The sequence below is a fragment of the Leuresthes tenuis genome, unplaced genomic scaffold (assembly GCF_036924035.1).
Source record: "Leuresthes tenuis unplaced genomic scaffold, fLeuTen1.0.hap1 SCAF_18, whole genome shotgun sequence".
In the NCBI taxonomy this organism is placed as follows: Eukaryota; Metazoa; Chordata; class Actinopteri; order Atheriniformes; family Atherinopsidae; genus Leuresthes; species Leuresthes tenuis.
This window is the reverse complement of record NW_027325372.1, coordinates 467,652-491,885: the sequence shown is the minus strand read 5'-3', so window position 1 is coordinate 491,885 and position 24,234 is coordinate 467,652. Positions and strand designations below refer to the sequence as shown.

The 24,234-nt window shown below is 46.1% G+C and overlaps 1 protein-coding gene across 3 annotated transcripts in view; it reads left to right on the top strand.

The window, feature by feature from the left end:
- The window catches only part of LOC140274926 (ephrin type-A receptor 7-like), a 169,655-nt gene that overhangs the window by 103,060 nt on the left and 42,361 nt on the right, over positions 1-24,234 (top strand). For all 3 annotated transcript variants that reach the window (XM_072370317.1, XM_072370316.1, XM_072370315.1), the window contains exons 5-6: positions 3,190-3,519; positions 19,879-20,003. In XM_072370317.1, coding sequence (XP_072226418.1) covers positions 3,190-3,519; positions 19,879-20,003 — 455 coding nt within the window. The remainder of the gene's footprint in view (positions 1-3,189; positions 3,520-19,878; positions 20,004-24,234) is intronic.

Below are 24,234 nucleotides of genomic sequence, written 5' to 3'. Positions count from 1 at the left end.
TGATTTCTCTGGACAGGCAGACAGTCGTGCACTGCTCACGTCACCAGAGGAACTCATCAGGAACTAACAGAACCTCGTGGACAATCCCACGATGAATCAGCTGCTGCAGACCAAGCAGGGAGCTGAGCTCCAGTGACACGCGTTCATCCTTCACACAGGCTCTGTGCTCTTCTTCTTTAGTATTTTACAATAACTTTCTGTTGTTCATAGGCTGATCAGCAGCTGATCCAAATCAGCAACTTTATGTTCCCTCAGAGCCTCCTCCACAGTCACACCAATCATTTATGAGAATTTAGCTCAAATTATATAACATGAAGTAATAAAGAGAATGATAATAAATACAGAAACTCCTGATCAGCCTCATTTATTCCAGACCTTCCTGTAACCTTTAAAGTGTCCTGATCAATAGTTCTGCAGCTTTCTGAAACCTTTAAAGTGTCCTGATCAATAGTTCTGCAGCTTTCTGAAACCTTTAAAGTGTCCTGATCAACAGTTCTGCAGCTTTCTGAAACCTTTAAAGTGTCCTGATCAACAGTTCTGCAGCTTTCTGAAACCTTTAAAGTGTCCTGATCAACAGTTCTGCAGCTTTCTGAAACCTTTAAAGTGTCCTGATCAACAGTTCTGCAGCTTTCTGTAACCTTTAAAGTGTCCTGATCAATAGTTCTGCAGCTTTCTGAAACCTTTAAAGTGTCCTGATCAATAGTTCTACAGCTTCCTGAAACCTTTAAAGTGTCCTGATCAACAGTTCTGCAGCTTTCTGAAACCTTTAAAGTGTCCTGATCAACAGTTCTGCAGCTTTCTGAAACCTTTAAAGTGTCCTGATCAACAGTTCTGCAGCTTTCTGTAACCTTTAAAGTGTCCTGATCAACAGTTCTACAGCTTTCTGAAACCTTTAAAGTGTCCTGACCAATAGTTCTGCAGCTTTCTGAAACCTTTAAAGTGTCCTGATCAACAGTTCTACAGCTTCCTGAAACCTTTAAAGTGTCCTGATCAACAGTTCTGCAGCTTTCTGAAACCTTTAAAGTGTCCTGATCAATAGTTCTGCAGCTTCCTGAAACCTTTAAAGTGTCCTGATCAACAGTTCTGCAGCTTTCTGACACCTTTAAAGTGTCCTGATCAATAGTTCTGCAGCTTTCTGAAACCTTTAAAGTGTCCTGATCAACAGTTCTGCAGCTTTCTGTAACCTTTAAAGTGTCCTGATCAATAGTTCTGCAGCTTTCTGAAACCTTTAAAGTGTCCTGATCAACAGTTCTGCAGCTTTCTAAAACCTTTAAAGTGTCCTGATCAACAGTTCTGCAGCTTTCTGAAACCTTTAAAGTGTCCTGATCAACAGTTCTGCAGCTTTCTAAAACCTTTAAAGTGTCCTGATCAACAGTTCTGCAGCTTTCTGAAACCTTTAAAGTGTCCTGATCAACAGTTCTGCAGCTTTCTGTAACCTTTAAAGTGTATTGACCAATAGTTCTGCAGCTTTCTGTAACCTTTAAAGTGTCCTGATCAACAGTTCTGCAGCTTTCTGAAACCTTTAAAGTGTCCTGATCAATAGTTCTGCAGCTTTCTGAAACCTTTAAAGTGTCCTGATCAACAGTTCTGCAGCTTTCTGAAACCTTTAAAGTGTCCTGATCAACAGTTCTGCAGCTTTCTGAAACCTTTAAAGTGTCCTGATCAATAGTTCTGCAGCTTTCTGGAACCTTTAAAGTGTCCTGATCAACAGTTCTGCAGCTTTCTGAAACCTTTAAAGTGTCCTGATCAACAGTTCTGCAGCTTTCTGAAGCCTTTAAAGTGTCCTGATCAATAGTTCTGCAGCTTTCTGAAACCTTTAAAGTGTCCTGATCAACAGTTCTGCAGCTTTCTGAAACCTTTAAAGTGTCCTGATCAATAGTTCTGCAGCTTTCTGAAACCTTTAAAGTGTCCTGATCAACAGTTCTGCAGCTTTCTGAAACCTTTAAAGTGTCCTGATCAACAGTTCAGCAGCTTTCTGTAACCTTTAAAGTGTCCTGATCAATAGTTCTGCAGCTTTCTGTAACCTTTAAAGTGTCCTGATCAACAGTTCTGCAGCTTTCTGAAACCTTTAAAGTGTCCTGATCAACAGTTCTGCAGCTTTCTGAAACCTTTAAAGTGTCCTGATCAACAGTTCTGCAGCTTTCTGAAACCTTTAAAGTGTCCTGATCAATAGTTCTGCAGCTTTCTGAAACCTTTAAAGTGTCCTGATCAACAGTTCTGCAGCTTTCTGAAACCTTTAAAGTGTCCTGATCAACAGTTCTGCAGCTTTCTGAAACCTTTAAAGTGTCCTGATCAATAGTTCTGCAGCTTCCTGAAGCTCTTTCAGGGTTTTTCTTTGGACATTTTCTGCTTTTTCCCTCATCTTCAGTCCTTGTTCCTGAGCATTTTCAGTGTTTTTTCTTTTTTCAGCCACTTAACTCTGACCTTTGAACCCTTCAGGCAGAAAAAAGGCTCCTAACTCAAGGGATGAACCAGTGTTGTGTCGACACAGAACAGACAACTTAGCAAAGAAGCCATTTTAAACTGGATCTTTAGGCACTTTGTTACCAGCAGCCTGTCACAAAGACACATCATTTGTTCCCATTTCTTTAGCTGCATCTATGAAAAACAGCAAAGAAAACACAGTTTGACAGACAGAAAATAGGATTTCTGCAGCAACAAGGTGATTCCCAAAGAGCTATTAGCTGAAAACTTGGCATATCTCAGCATGGTGTGCAGTGTGTCCTTAAAACATTTGAGGAAACTGGACAAGTGGAGGACAAAAGAAGAAGTGTCAGGCCTAAAAAACTATCTCCAGCAGATGAACAGGATCTGAAAGTGATGTCCTTAAGAAAGAGGAAAAGATTTGAATCCACATTGAGCTGTTTTATCAGCTGAAGAGACATTTTTGGGCTCTTTGAAGGCTGCACATCAGGTTTAACGTTTAGTTTTAGCTCAGCTGCTTTAATCCAACCCTCAAACTTTTCTAAAGTCATCCACACTGACCTGCGGTCGCTCCACTTTGTGTCAGACATGACTTTATGTGTCCAAACACAGCTGGATCTTTGTGTGTCTTTGGATATAAATTCCAAGTATTTCCTGGATCAGGAGTGTATTTCAGTGTTAAGGTTTCCAACAAAAAGGTTTCACATGTTGTATCTGTTTTTGAATCACTGGACCAAATGAATGATGTACTTGCTTTTCTCACAGGACCGCCCTCTCCACCCAGAGACCTGGTGTACACGCTGAAGCAGTCCACGCTGATCCTGGACTGGTCCCCTCCCTCTGACACCGGGGGCCGGATGGACCTGGCCTACAGCGTGGGGTGCCGCCGCTGCGTTAGGCGGCTGTGTGAGCCGTGTGGGGCCAGCGTCGGCTTCGTGCCGCAGCAGCTCGGCCTGACGGAGAGAACGGTGACTGTGGTCAATCTTCTCCCAAACACCAACTACACTTTCACAGTAGAAGCTTTGAACGGCGTGTCTGAGTTGCTGCCCAGCAAGAGGTTCTACACGCAGGTCAACGTGTCCACGAGTCTGCCTGGTGAGTCCAGTTCAACCCATGAAACGACACTAAAAACACAGTAAAACATGAAGAAGAAGAATGAGACTTAGACGAGTGTGTAGAAAGCCCTCCATAAGCCCCCCGATAGCCCCCAATAACAACAACACAGCAGCTCTGAGCTAACAGAGCTCTGAGCTAACAGAGCTATGAGCTAACAGAGCTATGAGCTAACAGCAGCTATGAGCTAACAGAGCTATGAGCTAACAGAGCTATGAGCTAACAGCAGCTATGAGCTAACAGAGCTATGAGCTAACAGCAGCTATGAGCTAACAGAGCTATGAGCTAACAGAGCTATGAGCTAACAGCAGCTATGAGCTAACAGCAGCTCTGAGCTAACAGAGCTATGAGCTAACAGCAGCTATGAGCTAACAGAGCTATGAGCTAACAGAGCTATGAGCTAACAGCAGCTATGAGCTAACAGCAGCTCTGAGCTAACAGAGCTATGAGCTAACAGAGCTATGAGCTAACAGCAGCTATGAGCTAACAGCAGCTCTGAGCTAACAGCAGCTATGAGCTAACTGCAGCTCTGAGCTAACAGCAGCTATGAGCTAACAGCAGCTATGAGCTAACAGAGCTATGAGCTAACAGCAGCTATGAGCTAACAGCAGCTATGAGCTAACAGCAGCTGTGAGCTAACAGCAGCTGTGAGCTAACAGAGCTATGAGCTAACAGCAGCTATGAGCTAACAGCAGCTCTGAGCTAACAGCAGCTATGAGCTAACAGCAGCTATGAGCTAACAGAGCTATGAGCTAACAGCAGCTATGAGCTAACAGAGCTATGAGCTAACAGAGCTATGAGCTAACAGCAGCTGTGAGCTAACAGAGCTATGAGCTAACAGAGCTATGAGCTAACAGAGCTATGAGCTAACAGCAGCTATGAGCTAACAGCAGCTATGAGCTAACAGAGCTATGAGCTAACAGCAGCTATGAGCTAACAGAGCTATGAGCTAACAGAGCTATGAGCTAACAGCAGCTGTGAGCTAACAGCAGCTGTGAGCTAACAGAGCTATGAGCTAACAGAGCTATGAGCTAACAGAGCTATGAGCTAACAGCAGCTATGAGCTAACAGCAGCTATGAGCTAACAGAGCTATGAGCTAACAGAGCTATGAGCTAACAGAGCTATGAGCTAACAGCAGCTGTGAGCTAACAGAGCTATGAGCTAACAGAGCTATGAGCTAACAGCAGCTATGAGCTAACAGCAGCTATGAGCTAACAGAGCTATGAGCTAACAGAGCTATAGCACACGTTCATTCATTCATTCTTCTTAAAGTATTGGTGAAATAAAGACAGATAATGCCTTATTTAGAGGCTGCATCCTCTAAGCCCCGTTCACTCCGTTATATGGATCTCCAGTTATCTAAATATCTTCTGAAGGACGCCGACTTTCACCAAACTGTTCTCAGTGAGCAGATGAACGTATTTCATGCCAGAAATAAGGTTTAAAAATACCGGAGTTCCCCTTTAAGACCCTGATGTTTCAACAGTAAATGTGACGAATGTTTTTTTTATGAATTCAGTTAAAAATGTGCGGTAATGTGTCACATCCCCTTAAAAATAGAGCGTCCTCCTTATGCCCAGATTCCTTTTACAACCCTTCCTTTTTTAATTCTCTCTCCTCTTCCTCATTGATGAGGATCCAGAGGTCACATGCTACTGTCAGTTTAGATTTCACACATCCACGAGTCAGATTCTTCTCAAAGCAGGGGGAAGTTTTCACTGACTTTTGTCACATTATGGTGATATTTTTGGGGTCATATAAACGAATGAGGCGTCTTTAATGGCATATAAAACCTGTACATTAGTCCTTTGATGACATCAGTTGAAAGACCACAAAGGTCGGAGAAAAGAAGCTCTACAGGGGAACAGGTTATCTAACACCGTGCAGACTATAATAAGACAAACTGTCTGATTTATTTATCACTTTTGAAAAAGGTTCAGCTCAGTGTGTCGCTGCCAACTGAGCAAAAGGTTTGAGAGTTGGAGGTGAGTCTGAACACTAACCAGCAGTTTGAAGCCCAGTTAACCTGCAGCTGCTGCTCTCAGAAAGTAGAAATCTAAAAGATGTAGCATACACACATGCATAAATCTTCTTCATTGTGTTTGTAAATCTGTCCCTCGTAATGTCTGAGAAACTGAGAGTGAAGAACTGCAGAAAAATGTGCTGCACAACAAATCAGGTGATGGAGAAACAGTAAGGAATGGCAGTGAATGGGCCCATTAATTGGATATTAGCAGAAGGAAATGGGCTGCATAATAAACTGACTGCAGCTCCCTGTTTGGGTCTCCAGTTACTTCTAACCCATTCTGTTCATCATGAAAAATGGCTTCATTTGACCAAAAACACTTAATGAAGGAATGAGAATGCTGCCTGGGAGTGAAAACACGTCTTTAATCTTGAAAGCGGGTTGTTAAAAGTTAGGAACTGTGGATGCAGAGAGGTGCATTCATGATGTTTTGAAGTGTGTTTTCCTGCTGCTGCCAGCTGTAAATGTTGTGAAGTATGAATCTGACCCAGCAGGGAGGTCAAACCTCTGATTCTGCTGTATTTTACAACAACTCAGCTTCTCTAAAGCCGACTGATGTATTTCTTACTGTGAATAACTTTAGCAAAGGCTCTGAATCCAGCCCTGGAACAATGATATCAGTCTGATCATATCCAGTCTGGCAGAACTCTTTTTGCCTGTATATTTGGATCACTAACATTGTCTGACGAAACCTTATTAAAACATGTTTGAAACTGAAATCTGAGCTTTGAGACAAATCTGTTCTACCTGAGACCAACAGGTATTGCTATTGGGATTAAAGGAGCTGCATTAGGCTGGTTTAAGTCATATTTATCTGACGGATTTCAGTTTGTTCTTGTAAATGAAGAATCTTCCTCACACACCAGAGTAAGTCATGGAGTTCCTCAGGGTTCTGTGCTTGGACCGATTCTTTTTACTTCATACATGCTTCCATTAGGTAACATTATTAGACAGCATGGTATAAAGTTCCATTGTTATGCTGATGATACTCAGCTGTACTTATCTATGAAACCAGATGAAACCAATAGGTTGGTCAGACTACAAGCCTGTCTTAAAGACATAAAGACTCTGATTGGTTTGAATTGGACTGTATTATTATTGCCTTACGGTGACATTTGTTGGGATTTGGCGCTATATAAATAAAACTGAACTGAATAGCATCTTCAGCTCCATGTGGGGATTTAAGTGTTCCCGAAACAGAGCTCCCAGAAGAGATTCTGTATCAGAGGACAATCCTACGGTGATTATGTCTCTCATCCTCACACCGTTCAACCTTTCTCCCGTTTATCTGTTCGCTGTCTGTCTGGTCAGCAGTTTCCATGCCGCTGATGTGTGGTTATTATGGGGCGTTAAGGTGTGGGTTGTCCTGCTCACCGTGTCATCCTGGAGAATTGGACAGAGGTTTACGAGAGCAGGACTTTCAGTGTCAGGGAGGATTGAGACTGACTGTGAGTGTTTGTGTGAGGCAGCAGTTCAGAAAAAGAACAGAAATGTGCCTCAGAATAACCTCCAACGTGTCTTGTTTCACACCTCCTGCTTCTGTTGGAGGGCCTGAGGCTCCTGCTCTCCTCTGTGGACCGACTGTTTAATGTGTTTGTGTTGGACGGCTGCACCAGAACACCCTGCTCATGTCTAAGGTGCAGGTGGAAACAGTCAAGACGAAACCGAAACCTCAGAGGAAGAAAATAAAGGCTCCTCGTGTGGAATGAGGCTGTCAGAAGTTAGAAGATAGATAAGATCCTCCGTGCACAGGAATGTGAAACAGTTGTTCTTTTACAATGGTTCAGTTCAACCAGATCTGGTCCTGAGCTGAAACACTTCTGTCCAAACCTGAGTCGTGCACGAACGTGCGCACTGAGTCCGCCAAACTGAGGAAATCTGCTCATAAGGGGACTGAGTGTGTGTTCGCTGATGCAGATTTCTGGGTAAAATCGACTGTTACCTGCTTCATTTGAACCAGTTTTCAGTACAAAAGCAGATTTCTCTTTTTTTTCACCTGCATGTGTGGGAATAAATCCCAAATGGACTGAATTTTACTAAAAACTGCAACTCAGTGTGGTTTTTCATATAGAACAAAAAGACAGAAAAGCTCATATCAGGGAACTTTTCATCAAAAGAAAACAAGTTCAGTTCTGGCCCAATTTGATACAATCCAATAAAGTCCAATTCAGTGTTTGCCTTGCAGAGGAAACAAACAGATTACATCAAATCTCAACCTTGATTCAATCCTGGAGCGTGCATGAGGCGGCGTGCAGCAGTGCAGAGAAAAAACTCCCTTTTAACAGGAAGAAACCTCCATCAGAACCAGAACCAGGAAGAAACCTCCATCAGAACCAGAACCAGGAAGAAACCTCCATCAGAACCAGAACCAGGAAGGGTCCATCTGCCTGGACCAGCTGGGGCTGAGAGGACAGGAAAGAGGGGACAACAAGCAGCGTAACACCAGGCCAGAGATACCTGCTGAGAGGACAGGAAAGAGGGGACAACAAGCAGCGTAACACCAGGCCAGAGACACCTGCTGAGAGGACAGGAAAGAGGGGACAACAAGCAGCGTAACACCAGGCCAGAGACACCTGCTGAGAGGACAGGAAAGAGGGGACAACAAGCAGCGTAACACCAGGCCAGAGATACCTGCTGAGAGGACAGGAAAGAGGGGACAACAAGCAGCGTAACACCAGGCCAGAGACACCTGCTGAGAGGACAGGAAAGAGGGGACAACAAGCAGCGTAACACCAGGCCAGAGACGCCCGTCTCCCTCCTGTCTGTATGTGAGTCGGTATGAACCGAAGGGACACAGCAGAGCAGAAGCTGTGGAGGAGAAACACACGATGACACAAGTGATTAGAGTCTAATCAGTCATTATGTGTCCAGGTTTCAGAACAGCTGTTGTTTAAATGTTGATCGGTGTCTCAGAGGTAGACATAAAGCCCTGCCTGTTGTTTCTCCAAGAGAGGATGAAGACACACCGCTGCTGTGTAGAACTACCAGGTCCAGTTTTTCACTTAGCAGAACCTGCTGCACATTAGCATGAAAAAGAACCTGTGTCCTCTCTGATGTCGTCACTTTGAGACGTTGTGGAACCTGGTTCTGCTTGCTGCTTTGGGAATGAGAGCAGGGTGGAAACGACACTGTAAAAAGGGGATTTTTTTATGAATTCTACATGTTTGGAGAAACTTACAGAAGATTAAATGCAGAATCTGCCAGATATTCACATGTTTTCACACATGAGCCTGTTTAAGAGGTAGATCTGCCTGCAGGAGGTTCATTTAATTCCAAAAAGTAACAGAATATACATTAAATGTAATGATGAGTCAATGAATTGTGGTCCATTTCACAGATGTTTGTTCTGAGCCCTCCTCAACATGGCGGACGTATATTTGTATCATGGCAGCGTACATCAGCCACTGAGCTGTGGAGGATTGCTCTATCTGTGAGCAGCTCCCCATGAAGACTTATCACCATCAAAACTCACTGACCTTTATAAATACTGCAGCAGGGATTTGGGAGCAGCTCCCCCCCACTCTCACCTTTTCCACCTCATCATCTCTTTATTACTCCCCCCTCCCCTGGTATCCTGGTCTCTTCTTTTTTTACCCTCTATTTCCTTCCTCATTTCCTCCACTGTATCCTTTCTGGGTCTCGCCATAAGTGCACTATTCTTAGAAGGTGATCTCTGTCTGCTGTGTCTCTTCCAGCCGTCTTCTCTGCACACGATCACCGCCAGCCTCTCCTCCTCTGCTGTCCTCGCTGTTCCCCACCTTCTCTCACAGAGCTCTATTTGTTTTTCTAAGCACAGTAAGCTTGTTAGTAATGGCCCTTTTTTACCCAGCACCTCGGAGCCCAGAGAGCCTGGAGGATTTAGTCTGTGTTCAGCGACTTTGTGCGATATTACTCATAAAAACACAAAAAAGATTCACTGGGGTCTATTTATATTTCTAAAAGTTCAATTCCAGCCATCAGAAACAGCATGTAAGATATTGTGACATTAAAACCGAATGTGAATTGGATTCTTTCAAAGCGTCTTTTTGAACCGGGCGCCTGCACATGCACAGTAGAGCACTGGATTCCTCCCAAGCAGATGAGGTTTTATCAAGACCTTCCAGGCCACTGAGGGGTGGGGGGGTTTATGTGGTGTGTCTTGGATGGATAATAGGAGGGGAACTGGAGTCGCGTTAGGAGAAACGAAGGATCAGATTTGCCCGGGGGTTGGGGGCTCCTCATGCACCCCGCTCTGCACACGGCAGGTCAGGCGCTTGTTGTGCACTCTGTTACATCGCTTCATGCTCCGTATCTGTGTTTAAGAAATGATGCGGTCATGACATCCTGCCACAGAACTGCTCTTTATGTGTGTGCTTCTGTAACCAGTGTGTTGGGGTGAGTGTGTCGGCCCCCAATGGAGCATCCAAAGCCCTTTAGTCGAGGCAGAGGAGAAGCCGGGATGCAGGAAGGCTGCAGAGATGAGGTGGAGGTGCGGGTCAGGGAGGAGGAGGGATTGGCATTTCAATATCCTGAGAGGATTACTGGCCAGGCTTTAGATGCCTGGTCCCTGCAGAGTTTCAGGGGCCTCAGAGATGGATGCATAAAGGGAGGAGAGGGGAGGGGAATGAATATAGAAGTGATGGGATGGAGGGAGGCGAGTGGTGCAGCAGAAGGCCTTCAGGGTGAATGTGATGGATTTCTCCAGAATGGTGTGCATGCAGCTGCTGAAACATGCGTGAAAACCGTAGAAGAATATTTACTAATGGTTGCATATGGATGGCAGTGAAGTTATGAGGCAGATTTACAGATAAAAAGTCAAAGATAAGGAGCAGAGGAGGAGTAACAGTACAGGAGAAAAGTGGAAATGAGCAGAAACAGGAGGAGCTGTGGTGAAATCCGGGTGTCGGTACTAAAAGAACTAACTGTTCTACACAAAGGTTGAGTACGTGTTGTTCTGCCTCTTCTACCAGGACTGTGGCCTCAAATCAGCAGAAACACATTTAGTTACAGCATCACTTAGCGCTTGTCCTCCAGTCTGTTTATTCTGGACAAACTGTTGTAAATGTTCCTTTTTTTCATATCTGAAAACCATCGCTGCCAAATCTGTTTGTAAGGTACAGGTACAGGTGCAGGTACAGGTACAGGTACAGGTACAGGTGCAGGTGCAGGTACAGGTGCAGGTGCAGGTACAGGTGCAGGTGCAGGTGCAGGTACAGGTGCAGGTGCAGGTGCAGGTGCAGGTACAGGTGCAGGTGCAGGTACAGGTACAGGTACAGGTACAGGTGCAGGTACAGGTACAGGTGCAGGTACAGGTGCAGGTACAGGTGCAGGTGCAGGTACAGGTACAGGTACAGGTGCAGGTACAGGTGCAGGTACAGGTGCAGGTACAGGTGCAGGTACAGGTGCAGGTGCAGGTGCAGGTGCAGGTGCAGGTGCAGGTGCAGGTACAGGTGCAGGTACAGGTACAGGTACAGGTACAGGTGCAGGTACAGGTGCAGGTACAGGTGCAGGTACAGGTGCAGGTACAGGTGCAGGTACAGGTGCAGGTGCAGGTACAGGTACAGGTACAGGTACAGGTGCAGGTACAGGTACAGGTGCAGGTGCAGGTGCAGGTGCAGGTACAGGTGCAGGTACAGGTGCAGGTACAGGTACAGGTACAGGTACAGGTACAGGTGCAGGTACAGGTGCAGGTACAGGTGCAGGTACAGGTGCAGCTACAGGTGCAGGTACAGGTGCAGGTACAGGTGCAGGTGCAGGTGCAGATTAGGGACGCAACGGTTCTCAGTAAAATATTGAACTGTTCGGTCCGCTGTGCACCGGACATTACACCCTTATGGACCGCGGGGTTTGGGTTTGTGTGCCTCTCCAGGCGGGTGAAAAGTCCTCCCCGCAGGACGCGAGTTAATGTCCGATCACTGTTGCACCCCCTGCGAGTCACACTGCTGTAACTGGAGGGAAAAGGAAACCAAAGAGGCATGGCCAGCAGGAGGAGTTCAGAGCAGCGGTGGATCAGCCATCGGAGCACCAGGACATCTACCGGTAGCCGATGGTCGGGGGTCGTGTAGGGGGGGCTGGTCTCTGGTCTGCACGGCTGGGTTAACAGCGTCTAACAGAGTACTGTTCCGTTAGTTAGTCTGATTCACATCGCAGCGCGCATCGAGAGGGCAGCGTGTGTGCTGCCACTAATGGTGCGTTTAAGTTTTACGCGAATGTCGGAATTTCTGAGCTCCTAGTCAGAATTTTAATTTTCCCATTTGAGAGTTGTGTTTAGTAACTGTTAACTGGAAAGAAAATTGTTTTATTATTCAGTACCGCAGTGATACTGGTATGTTACCAGTTTTTGCTGACAAGCAAAATAAAGAGAGAATTTTGGGAGAAAAAAACTTGTTCTCTTTACACACAAAACGCCTAATGAAACTGAACCGAAACTGCGGCCCAAAAACCGAGGTACGGATCGTAGCTGTACCGTTGCACCCGTAGTACAGATGTACATCTGAGCCGAACGCACTCCAAGCACCGATGATGTTGTTGAACTTATGAAAAAGAGATCATGTGTTGATGGAGCAGCTGTAGAAGAGAAGTGGAGTAAAATAACAGCAAACAACTGATCTTTGATCAGCTGTTTTGGTTCAAGAGGTGTTGTAGTAAGTTCATTTTTATTTGTATGGCAAGTTTTTCTCTACAAAAGGCTGGAACATAAAAATGACAAAAGAAAAACACAGCTGAATGTCATCTGCATAGCAGTGAGAGGATATGTCCTTAAAGAGGGAGCAGATGTAACAGGAACAATAAAGGCCCCAGAACTGAACCCTGTGGGACACCAAAGGAAAGAGAGGAGGAAGAGGAGCTGTACTTAAAGGCAGATATGAGGGGATCCAGTGCAAAGCCGACCCTGATACACCCACCCTTTACCTCAGCCTGTGGAGCAGAATCAGAGGCAGAGGTCCGGTCCAACATCAGCAGAACAGAACAGAATATGTTTGTGGAAGATACTCTGATGTTTCCATTTTGTGACAAACTATTATCTTTTTTAGCCTTTAAAAGTTGCTCTAATGAAACCAGCTGAGCTGATCAAAGCTGGAGCTAATCAGCTCTGACCCTTATGGCTGCCTAACAGTCCGTGAGCTGGAATGACAAAGAAGCTCTGCTGAGATCTTTAGTGCTTCAGAAAGACAACCATCTGATAAAAGAGGGAAGTATTCGGTTTATATTGAGCAGCTGCAGAGTGGAGGTGGTGAGCAGTACTGCAGTCAGTGGAGCCTGTTTGATTAAAGGAAGATGAGGCTGGAAACGATAACTTCCTGGATGTGATGATTCTGACAGATGAGTGCACAGCTCTGTTTGACTGAATGTTCATAAGTCTGACTCTGAACTGATTTGGTGTCAGAAACTGTTGGATATTGTTTTTTCTTCCCTTCACTGAAGGAGCTGCGAAAGTGTCCGAGTACAAAACTCCTCTCCTTCGTCATTTAGTCTCCAGCAGCCCCCCAGCCCTCGTCCCGCCTCCAGCCCTCTGCAAGGAGCCGCTTGGATCCTTTTGCCTCTTTAATTAGAACTGATGGGAAGGTGAGGCTTCAGCAGGCACCAAATGAATAGAGTCATCAAGCTACTTTTCAGGACTATAGCCCAGCCACTTAAGACGCTTTGTCACCCTGTGATGGGAATTTTAATTGCCTACCTCTTGGATTATAATTGGAGTCTATGAAGAGGCACTCTGAGAGTCTTTAGTATGTGTGCTCTCTGAGTGGATTTACAGGCTGCTTCGTGTTGTTCGGGGAATCGTGGAGGAAGAACAACAAAGCTTGGAGGTGGTTGATGACACTCTGACAGACTGTTATCCTGAGAATCAGAGGATTGTTCAGGGTTTGAAGGTCTTTGATCCACGTCTTCTGTCAGGAGATGCAGAAAGGTGAAAAATGCATCAGAAGAGAGAGAAAGACAGCTTCCTTTTCTCAGACTAATACTGGGTGAGGTCTTTATTGCCGTGTGTGGAGAGTCTGGCAGCGCCTCTGTTTACCATCTTCTGTGGGTTTTCTGCTGGGGGGGGGGTGAAGTTGGCGGCAGCGTCTCTGGATGTCGACTCTCTGACAGCAGCTGGATGAAACGGTTCAGATCATCAGGCCGACACCACACTATCCCGCCAGAATCGCTTCAAAGTGCAACAAACCACGCCTGACGTGTAATGCAGTCTCCTCATTGACTTATAATGGTCCCCCGTGCACGTGCACGTGCACGCGTGAGCACTGCTGCACGCCTGTAATCACACGACGCGTCGCGACTTAACTTTCATGCGTTTTTTGGCGTACGTCAGACATCTTGGACAAAGCGTAACCGATCATCTCTAGTTTTGGGTCATTTATTCCACTCATAATACTCAACTATTCCTGTGAATTTGAACACGTTTGCTCCTTTCCTCACAAGGAAAAAGGAGGGAACAGACTATTTCAGAGGGAGAAAAACAGGCAGGCTGAAACAATCTTTTCCCCCTTTAATGTTTTTAAACACATATTTGCTTTTATTTATCTTAAAAAAAGACCAATTATGTCCAAATATGTCACAGGGCCAGAGGAATACATGCAGGAAGTTATTTCAACGCTACACCTGCAAGAGCAGATGGTTTTCAGACACAAAGCACATTAACTGACATTAATGATTAAAAGTCCTGGTAGCTGCTAGAAATCTCTTTCATTTATCCAGTAACGTGTTACATTTTACATCAGAAACGTGGTTTACAGGAACGTTTACAGGAATGTTTACAGGAACGTTTACAGGAATGTTTACAGGAACGTTTACAGGAACGTTTACAGGAACGTTTACAGGAATGTTTACAGGAACGTTTACAGGAATGTTTACAGGAATGTTTACAGGAACGTTTACAGGAATGTTTACAGGAATGTTTACAGGAACGTTTACAGGAATGTTTACAGGAATGTTTACAGGAACGTTTACAGGAACGTTTACAGGAATGTTTACAGGAATGTTTACAGGAACGTTTACAGGAATGTTTACAGGAACGTTTACAGGAAGGTTTACAGGAATGTTTACAGGAATGTTTACAGGAACGTTTACAGGAATGTTTACAGGAACGTTTACAGGAACGTTTACAGGAACGTTTACAGGAATGTTTACAGGAATGTTTACAGGAATGTTTACAGGAACGTTTACAGGAATGTTTACAGGAACGTTTACAGGAATGTTTACAGGAACGTTTACAGGAACGTTTACAGGAATGTTTACAGGAACGTTTACAGGAATGTTTACAGGAACGATTACAGGAATGTTTACAGGAACGTTTACAGGAACGTTTACAGGAACGTTTACAGGAATGTTTACAGGAATGTTTACAGGAACGTTTACAGGAACGTTCACAGGAACGTTTACAGGAATGTTTACAGGAACGTTAACAGGAACGTTGTTCTGATTTTTAAATCTCTCGACTATCTTGGAGACTCTAAAAAACCCTTTTCCTTTTCTGCATTAGAACGATTAGAGCTTCCATAAACCACACAAAACAGACGGCAGATCTCAGCTCACTTCCTGCCCTCCATCTGAAAGCAACCTATTGTTTTATTCCATCCAGCTGCATTACTTTGAATGTGTGGATTTGTTGGCATTCCTAATCCTTTTGACCGTGCCTATATAACAGATATAAGTGTGTCTATCCTGGCATGTTGCTCATGGTGCAAGAAGAACAACGAAGCTCAAATGTTTAAAATGAGTTTAACTTCAGAAAACAGATAAAATGCTTAATAAGGATTTCTTCCTGAGATAAAAGGGAGAAATCAGCCGGTAGGTGTCTAATCTGCTGCCTCTGACTGGGAAAGCTGTCTGACTGAACTGCCCATTTGGGATAGATAAAGCTTCTCTGATATCTGAACTTCATGCAAGTGTTGGAATGCTGTGAAAGGTCAAACAAGCTGCCAATCATTATTACCTGAACATCCAAAGACTTATCCCAAGGCCCAACATGCCGGTTACAGACATGCATGCATGTGTATATCTGGTGTGTGCAGCTCCCTCTGGATGGGATCAGCGTCTGCACCTGACTCGCTGTGACTCACAGAGGAGGAAAGATGTGTGGGTGTAGGAGTGAAGATGAAGCTGCTCTGCCAGCCTCCTGCAGCAGGTCTGGGTTGTGTGTGTTTTTAGCCGCTTCAGGCGCCGCTGCCCGCCTTAACGGAGTGTCGTGATCCCACCCTGCCTCTGCCTTCAGGCTGCAGCACCCCGGGCCTGTTCAGAATCAGCAGATGTCAGCAGCAGTTTTTCTCCCTTTGGCCCGAGCAGCTCCCCCTGTGACGGTCAGATCTGCAGGCTCCGTGCAGATTAAAAGTCTTCTTTTCTTCTCACGCCGCTGCTTCCTGTCTTTTCTTCTCCTTGGAACAGCTGTCAGTCAGATCTCACAGAGATTCCTCACGCTAATTTAATTGGCATGTTTGACTCTCTGTTGGTCGAGTATTTTCAGAGCCTGGTGGGGTTGCTCAGCCGGGTCCATCAGGTCCTTCTGAATATGTCAGGCAGCGAGAGTCTTTGTCCTCCTCTTTCTTTCTCCCACCTACAGACTGACATCTAATCAGACCAACACAGCCACACACACACGCAGGTAGGCTGCATCCATGTAACATATAATTTAGTAGTTTAGATGGAAATGAGCCTTATCCAGGTGTCTTCTCTGCAGTTCCTCCCACTAACAGTCAGAAATACTCTCTGTGTGTTGCTCATAGAAAGACTCTCTGAACACATCTCCTCCAGTTTTCTTCCAACAGTGATGTGAATGATAATAACCGCAGATAAAACCTGTCTCTGGCTGCAGCTGCTCACCTTCCTCTGAAGCCTGGATATTAGGTTGTTTTCTTTTCTTCACTCATTTCACCTTCTTCCATTTTCTTCCCATCTTACGTTCATTAGGGATCAGATTATCATAATAATATAAACTATATGTTGCCACAATAGCTGACTGTAATAAGAGTTTTTATTTTTCCGTCCAGTCTGACTGAAAATAGTAAAATTGTATATTTGGACACATGCAACACGTCAAATTTTCCAGAATCCAGGATGGTTTTCTTTAACTCCTAACCTGAGGAAAGGTTTGTAAAGGGGTATTGAACCTCTCATCTGTAAGCTCAGGGACCTTGTTCTGTCCAACTCCTCTGCCTTTTAGTCTGAGCAGCAGCTGCATCAGGAGAGCAACAGCACAGAACAGCTGAGGAAACATGAATGTCTTCTACCTTCTTGAGCCTTTATTGTGAAACTGGAGTTACAGGAGTAGCTGGAACTGGAACGCTGTAGTTTAGGGGGAAGGTTGGTGGGTCGAGTCCTGGCTCCTCCAGGCCACATGTAGCTGTGAGGGACACTGGAGGGACACTGAAGGGACAGTGGAGGGACACTGGAGGGACACTGGAGGGGACAACCTCTAGATCTATATAAACTGACAAATCACTTTTATTGTAAAAGTGCTTTCAGTGGTTTGCTTGTCTAGAAAAGGCGATACAGTGCAGTCCTTTTCCTGTTTTCTGATCTGTCACTGTCTCATTAATTCTACACCATATTCATACTAACCCATGGACTCCAGAGACTCCACACTCTGCCTGTTCTTTCCTTTCTTGTTATTTTGCTGTTCTGAAACCAGCCAATGAGAAAATGCAGGTTTGCAGTCCTGTAAAACTCAGACTTTCACACAGAACCCTGCATGCAACAGCTTCCTGTGGGGTTATTTGAAGGTGTGAGGAGTTGGGAAAGGGCCTATTAGTGAAACAACTGGTCAATCAGCTCCTCTGCTCTCACCTTCTTCAGCTCCCTGGAACCACTGCTGCTTCACCTTTCTGGCTGGTTGAGCCAGAAGAAGAAGCCAAATTTAAAAGGTGAAACAGCTACTAAGAATAGTTGCTCGATTTGCCTTTAAAGGTCCAGCCTTGGTAAATCTGTGGGTGTTGCACTACTTCAGAGTCAGAACTGTGGCTCTGTTAACTGTCTTTGTTCACTCGTTTTAACTGAAAAATATGCTTATTCTATTTGGGAAAACCTGGTTTGGTTCTGATTACAACACACACAGAGGGAGATAAACTGAGCACCAGGGCCCAGATGTGCACAGATGCAAAATCAAAGACTTATTAGTTCTAATGGACACCCAAATACAGAACGGATAGGGGAGCATTTTACATATCTGATAACATTTAGCTGGTCTTTATTCACGAATTTAAAGATGCTCTGACTCTCTTTCCTCCCACTTTTACTGTGAGAGGCTGCTGCAGTATTTGTCAACTCCAGTGATCCTTGAAAGTGTGTCAGAGGTATTAAGCGCTCCTCAGCAGAATATCTGAATAGTTCCTGTTTGTAAAGACATTTTTATTTAGTTAGCAGATGTTCCAGTAAAGTTGTGGAAAAAGTTAACCAGACCAAAAGTTGGGCACATTAAACTTTAGAGTCCGTTCAAACGCCCACTCCACTGGGATATCAGAACCTCTGATAGAAATACTGGGCTGAGGCCCCAGGGAACAGAACAAAAAGGAATTAAATGTTCCATTCCTCTGCTGTCAGTGGGTTTAACTGCAGGATGAAGCCATAGGTGTGTGCCTGAAGGCATCATCGCTGCTGCTGCTTCTTAACCATCTGAATAAGAGCAGGCCTGACAGGTGCAGCTCACTCAATCACTCCTGTCGACAACTTTTCCGCTCCTCTTCACACATGCATGCGCTCGCTGTCTTTAATATGCGTAGGCAGAGGGAAGGTTGCATCCAGGGTGGCGGCGGCCAGGAGTCCAACAATGAAACCTACTCCTGACAAGATGGATGTCATCTCAGCGCGGCAAAAGAGGCCTGCAGGGAACAGCGGAGTCCCCCGGGGGCCGCGATGCAGACAGAGTGGTGTCAGGAGGAGGAGAGATAAGGAGGTGAGGAGACTGAGGAGGAGGAAAAACACACCAATGGATGTGAGATGCTCAGGCCTGCTGCCGCCTCTGGGGAGAGGAGCTCGTCTGTCTGTCTGCTTTGATAACCAGACAGGATGGATGCAGCCGCTGCCATTTTGGGCCAAAGTTTCACCATAAATCCAACTGCCTCAGAGACCTGAGCACAGAGCCACGATAACCCCCAAAGCTGGCAGCTTTTAATGGTGACACAGATTTGTTGGAAGCATACATTCCAGCTCTCTGATTTGTCAGGGCCGCCTGCTCACATCCAACACGGCGACAGCGTGGCGGTTTGCAGCTGGACAAACGGCCTGAAACAGATGCACACCTCTGTATCCGTGCTGCCGGACGCCAACGATGCAGCGTTCTCTTCTGTTTTCCTGTGGGTGCTTTTTGTAGATGTGGCGGGACCCTTCAGCTGCCGTCGAAGTGAAGTCACTGAGAAGCTGTTCGCTGCCATCCATGATTCATTTATTCTTTCATCACAGAGCCTTTAAAGTCTAAAAGCCGTCTGCTGGACCTCACCAGGAGCTGTTTGTGGCATGATTTCTGCTCTATGGTTTAAAAGCAGCCCTTGTGTGCTTCCACAGCAGAGCTGGGGGGGCTTGTTGCCCACAGGGCCTCCATATTACCTGTGAAATCCGTGTGTGTGTGCTTTCCTGTGCCTCTACGTGTTCTGCGTGCACGTGGGAGCGCAGAAACCATCTCAGATGGCAGCGACTTCTTCCCTCGCACAGGGAGCCAAACCAACACTCACCACCATTTCCTGCCGTCCTGTGTGTGTTGAAGTGTGTGTGCTGGACGTGTTCCTCCACCGGTCCGAGGGCTCGAGGCTCCTCAGGTGCACGTGAGACGCTGCGATGTGCTCAAGGGCTCGAGGCTCCTCACGTGCACGTGAGACGCTGCGGTGTGCAGGAACAGGGAACTGGATCAGGTTTCTGAGACAGACGTTGGAATAAGTGACAGAAAACTTCTTCCCCCTGAACCACCCCATTATTCCCTTTCTCTGACAACTCATTTTATACTTCGTTAAACGCGCTTTAATTAGCAGTTAAGCGCACGTGGGCGGCGCCTGCTGATTATTGGGCTCGGTGCAGCCTGTCATTTGTTGACACAGAATCAAAGCGCTGATTTTCCAGCAGTAATGAAATTGTTTGCGTGGTGAATAGAGTCATTACACAGGAGGTTTAATTAGGAGCGCTTTGTTCAGATAATTCATCTTCTCTGCTGTGATCAGTGGCAGCGTTTCAGTCAGCAGAACTTCTGTGGTCACCAGAGTTCAGATGAAGAGTCGATGTCTGTCGATCTGCTCCGAGCTCAGGACTAATGAACTCTCTCACGTCTGAAAGCGTAGTCGGGACCTGCTCTCTGACAGCTTTCTGCTGGTGTTCCTACTGAATGAGCTCATCCTCCTCCTCTCTCCCTCTGCAGCGCCGTCTCTGATCAGCGAGCTGCGGGCAGAGAAGATCGAGCAGAAGAGCATCACCCTGGTGTGGAGGCAGCCATCTTACCCGAACAGCAGCCGCACCGAGTATGAAGTCAAGTACTACGAGAAGGTAAAAGATCTGCTTTCATGTCCATCTTCTCTTCTTCACTCATCTTCTTTAGAAGTGCAGCAGCTGGGGAAAACACAAGATACAGGACCAAAAAACGATTTCATTCCCTGTAGATCTAAAAGAGATAAAGCACGAACACAGCAGCTTCGTGTGTTTCTGGGATGTCACGCAGAGCTGGTTTCTGCTGAGTCCTGATCATCAGTTTGTCTTCAGTTCCTTCACATGTTGTCACGGCGTGAAGACAAATGATGGTGTGTGACAGGTTAAATGTGCTCTCTGTGCCACTGCTGATCATTCGCTGCACTGAGCAGCCAGAGAGAGCGATGCTGATCCAACATGTTGGGGGGGGGATAATGAAGGTGCACACACCAGAAATACAACAAGACACTCCAGACGCTCCAGATGTGCCCAGCAGCACTTTGGAGGCAGTGACTGGATTTTTCTCCATGTTCAGGTTTTCGTTGGAGGTCCATGGCTAAAGCAGATTTTATGTTAGTTTCATTTAGATTAACGCTGACTCAGGGCTCATGGACTCCGCCCTCCCCAGCCCAGAGACTCGGTACATGACAGTTTTTAACTTTCTGGACATGCTGAAACGTGCCGTCTGCAGAAAGCTTCACACACAACCCTGAGAGCAGCATTTACACATCACCTCAGTCCAGGAGGGAACTCAGGGAGGAGATTTACTGGGAGTGTTTCTGCAGCTCTGCCACAGACATTTTTAAAGAGTTATCCTTTCTGCTGCTGCGTTTCTCTTGATTTCATTGATTGAAGTGTAATTCCACCATGATCGCAGTGTTCTGTGAGACGGCAGCGCGTCCTCGCAGTAAATGTGTCACGCCTGCAAACCGCAGCTTCACACTCTCGCCTCTTCATTTTCACACATTTTCCTGGCAGCGTTTGCCTCGCTCACATTTCTCCTCTCTCTGCTTCACCATATTTAATAAAACCCAGCTCCTCTCCTCCCACATCAGAAACAGAGGAGAGGGTTTGAGAGGGAGAGAAGTGACGAGCGCTCACAGGAAGAAGTTAAACCGCCGAGGTGCTCTTAAAATGTTGGGATAACATCATGGAAGGAAAAAGGTTGAGTTTGTCACGACCTCAGGATGCAGAAGATGTTTATTCAGTAAACAAAGCGCAGCAAGGCATCTCCTCACAGAACAGGGAAAACCTGAGCGCTCTGCTCAGGAACTGTGGCTGAGTGCAGCTGAGTTAACATGAACAAAAGCAGAAAAGCTATGAATGATAACACAAGGTCACGCTCTCCTGAGGCGGATTTAAACAAGGACGCTCTCTTAAAAACAACAACGAGACACTGAAATGTTAACTATTACCTTAAAGCTCGCCTTTAACGGCGGCACAAAAGGTCTGAATGAACACAACAAAACGCTCCACCAAAGGAGGAACAGAGCTATGAAACTTACTGTGAGTTACATAAACTACGGATAAATTACAAATAAATATGCTCTGCAGGAGAGTCGCTCGACTGCAGGCTCAAGGCAAGGCTGAGATTCAGGAGGCGAGTAATGCAGGTGGAAACAGGTGGAAACAGGTGGAAACAGGTGGAAACAGGACATATCCAGATCTGCGAAACAAACTGAAACAGGACAAAGGGAGACGCAGAATATTGGAGAACGTGAGGAACAGGTGGAAACACTTTGGAATCAGGGAAGACAATCAGACAGGAGGAAGGCCAAGGTACCTGGAAAGAGAGGAGAAAGTTAGTATTTCAAAATAAAACAGGAAGTGACGAGACGTGACAGAGTTGGTGGAAAAGATGTTCACCGATGAGAGAAAAGAGTAAATGAAGGGCAGAAGGAGGGAAACAGATGAGCAGAGAGGGTGGAAATGTCAAGTAGGATGGTGGAGGGGAGGACCCAGAATCTGAACTTATCAAAAATCAAAAAGGTTTATTCCAATAACAAAGGTAAGAACAGAGGGCCGGATATAAAAAACACTGAACTATGGCAAAACCAGACTTAACTTTCAGCGTGTGCGTGGAAGGGAAAGTGAGGATTCTGCAAAGACTGAACCTGGAAGCTAAACGCTGTGGGAAGGTGATGATGTGCAGCTGTGAACAGAAGCAGGTGAGATGAGTGAACCTAACGTGAAAAGGGGGGAAAAACGACCTGAAAACATAACAAATGACCTGAAAATAAGAATATTAAAACAAACTGTTACGGCCTAAACGGCCACAGCTGACAGAGAGATCAGTAAAGATCAGAAGAAGCTGCTTCTGTCTCACATTACTGATATTTTACAATCAGTTATTTGATTAAATTACAGTTTAAACATTTCAACATGACTCATTCACAATCCAGATCATAACAAATAACCCTCTGTTGACAGGGAAAAAGATTACCATTGTTAATTAGTAATAATCGTTCATTCCGTTTATTCATACTTGACTTTAGTGCTGCTGTTGTTTTCCCCTCAAAAAGCTTCTGTTTTCTCCTCATTTCAGCAGAAGCTGCTCATTATACATTCACAGCCCTTTATTTCTCAGTTCTTCTCTTTTATTAAGTCTGTGTGCAGTTCTTTATTCATTTGAATGAACAGAGAGCAGCAGCTCTGTGTGGCTGAGCTTCATTCTCATGTGAAAGTTTCACATGTTTCTGACACAGTATCTGTGGTGTTAAGAATCTGACCCTCAGGCGTTACCTGCTCCTTTTACATCTGGAACCAAAACATCTGGCTCAAATGAAGGGTTCACACATGAGAAATTCTCCTTCATTACCTTCGTGGAAGTTTTCTCTGTCTCCCTCTCTCCCTGTCTCCTTGTCTCCCTGTCTCCTTGTCTCCTTCTCTCCCTGTCTCCCTGTCTCCTTGTCTCCCTCTCTCCCTGTCTCCCTGTCTCCTTGTCTCCCTGTCTCCCTGTCTCCTTGTCTCCCTCTCCCTGTCTCCCTGTCTCCTTGTCTCCCTCTCTCCCTGTCTCCTTGTCTCCCTGTCTCCCTGTCTCCTTGTCTCCTTGTCTCCCTGTCTCCCTGTCTCCTTGTCTCCCTCTCCCTGTCTCCCTGTCTCCTTGTCTCCCTCTCCCTGTCTCCCTGTCTCCTTGTCTCCCTCTCTCCCTGTCTCCTTGTCTCCCTGTCTCCCTGTCTCCTTGTCTCCCTCTCCCTGTCTCCTTGTCTCCCTCTCCCTGTCTCCCTGTCTCCTTGTCTCCCTCTCTCCTTGTCTCCTTCTCTCCCTGTCTCCTTGTCTCCCTGTCTCCTTGTCTCCTTGTCTCCTTCTCTCCCTGTCTCCCTGTCTCCTTGTCTCCCTGTCTCCTTGTCTCCCTGTCTCCCTGTCTCCTTGTCTCCTTCTCTCCCTGTCTCCCTGTCTCCTTGTCTCCTTCTCTCCCTGTCTCCCTGTCTCCTTGTCTCCCTCTTCCTGTCTCCCTGTCTCCATCTCACCCTGTCTCCTTGTCTCCCTCTCTCCCTGTCTCCTTGTCTCCCTCTCACCCTGTCTCCCTGTCTCCTTGTCTCCCTCTCCCTGTCTCCTTGTCTCCTTCTCACCCTGTCTCCTTGTCTCCCTCTCCCTGTCTCCCTGTCTCCTTGTCTCCTTCTCACCCTGTCTCCTTGTCTCCCTCTTCCTGTCTCCCTGTCTCCTTGTCTCCCTCTCACCCTGTCTCCTTGTCTCCCTCTCACCCTGTCTCCCTGTCTCCTTGTCTCCCTCTCCCTGTCTCCCTGTCTCCCTCTCACCCTGTCTCCCTGTCTCCTTGTCTCCCTCTCCCTGTCTCCCTGTCTCCTTGTCTCCTTCTCACCCTGTCTCCTTGTCTCCCTCTTCCTGTCTCCCTGTCTCCATCTCACCCTGTCTCCTTGTCTCCCTCTCTCCTTGTCTCCTTGTCTCCCTCTCACCCTGTCTCCCTGTCTCCTTGTCTCCCTGTCTCCCTCTCTCCCTCTCTCCTTGTCTCCTTGTCTCCTTCTCACCCTGGAACCAAAACATCTGGCTCAAATGAAGGGTTCACACATGAGAAATTCTCCTTCATTACCTTCGTGGAAGTTTTCTCTGTCTCCCTCTCTCCCTGTCTCCTTGTCTCCCTGTCTCCTTGTCTCCTTCTCTCCCTGTCTCCCTGTCTCCTTGTCTCCCTCTCTCCCTGTCTCCCTGTCTCCTTGTCTCCCTGTCTCCCTGTCTCCTTGTCTCCCTCTCCCTGTCTCCCTGTCTCCTTGTCTCCCTCTCTCCCTGTCTCCTTGTCTCCCTGTCTCCCTGTCTCCTTGTCTCCTTGTCTCCCTGTCTCCCTGTCTCCTTGTCTCCC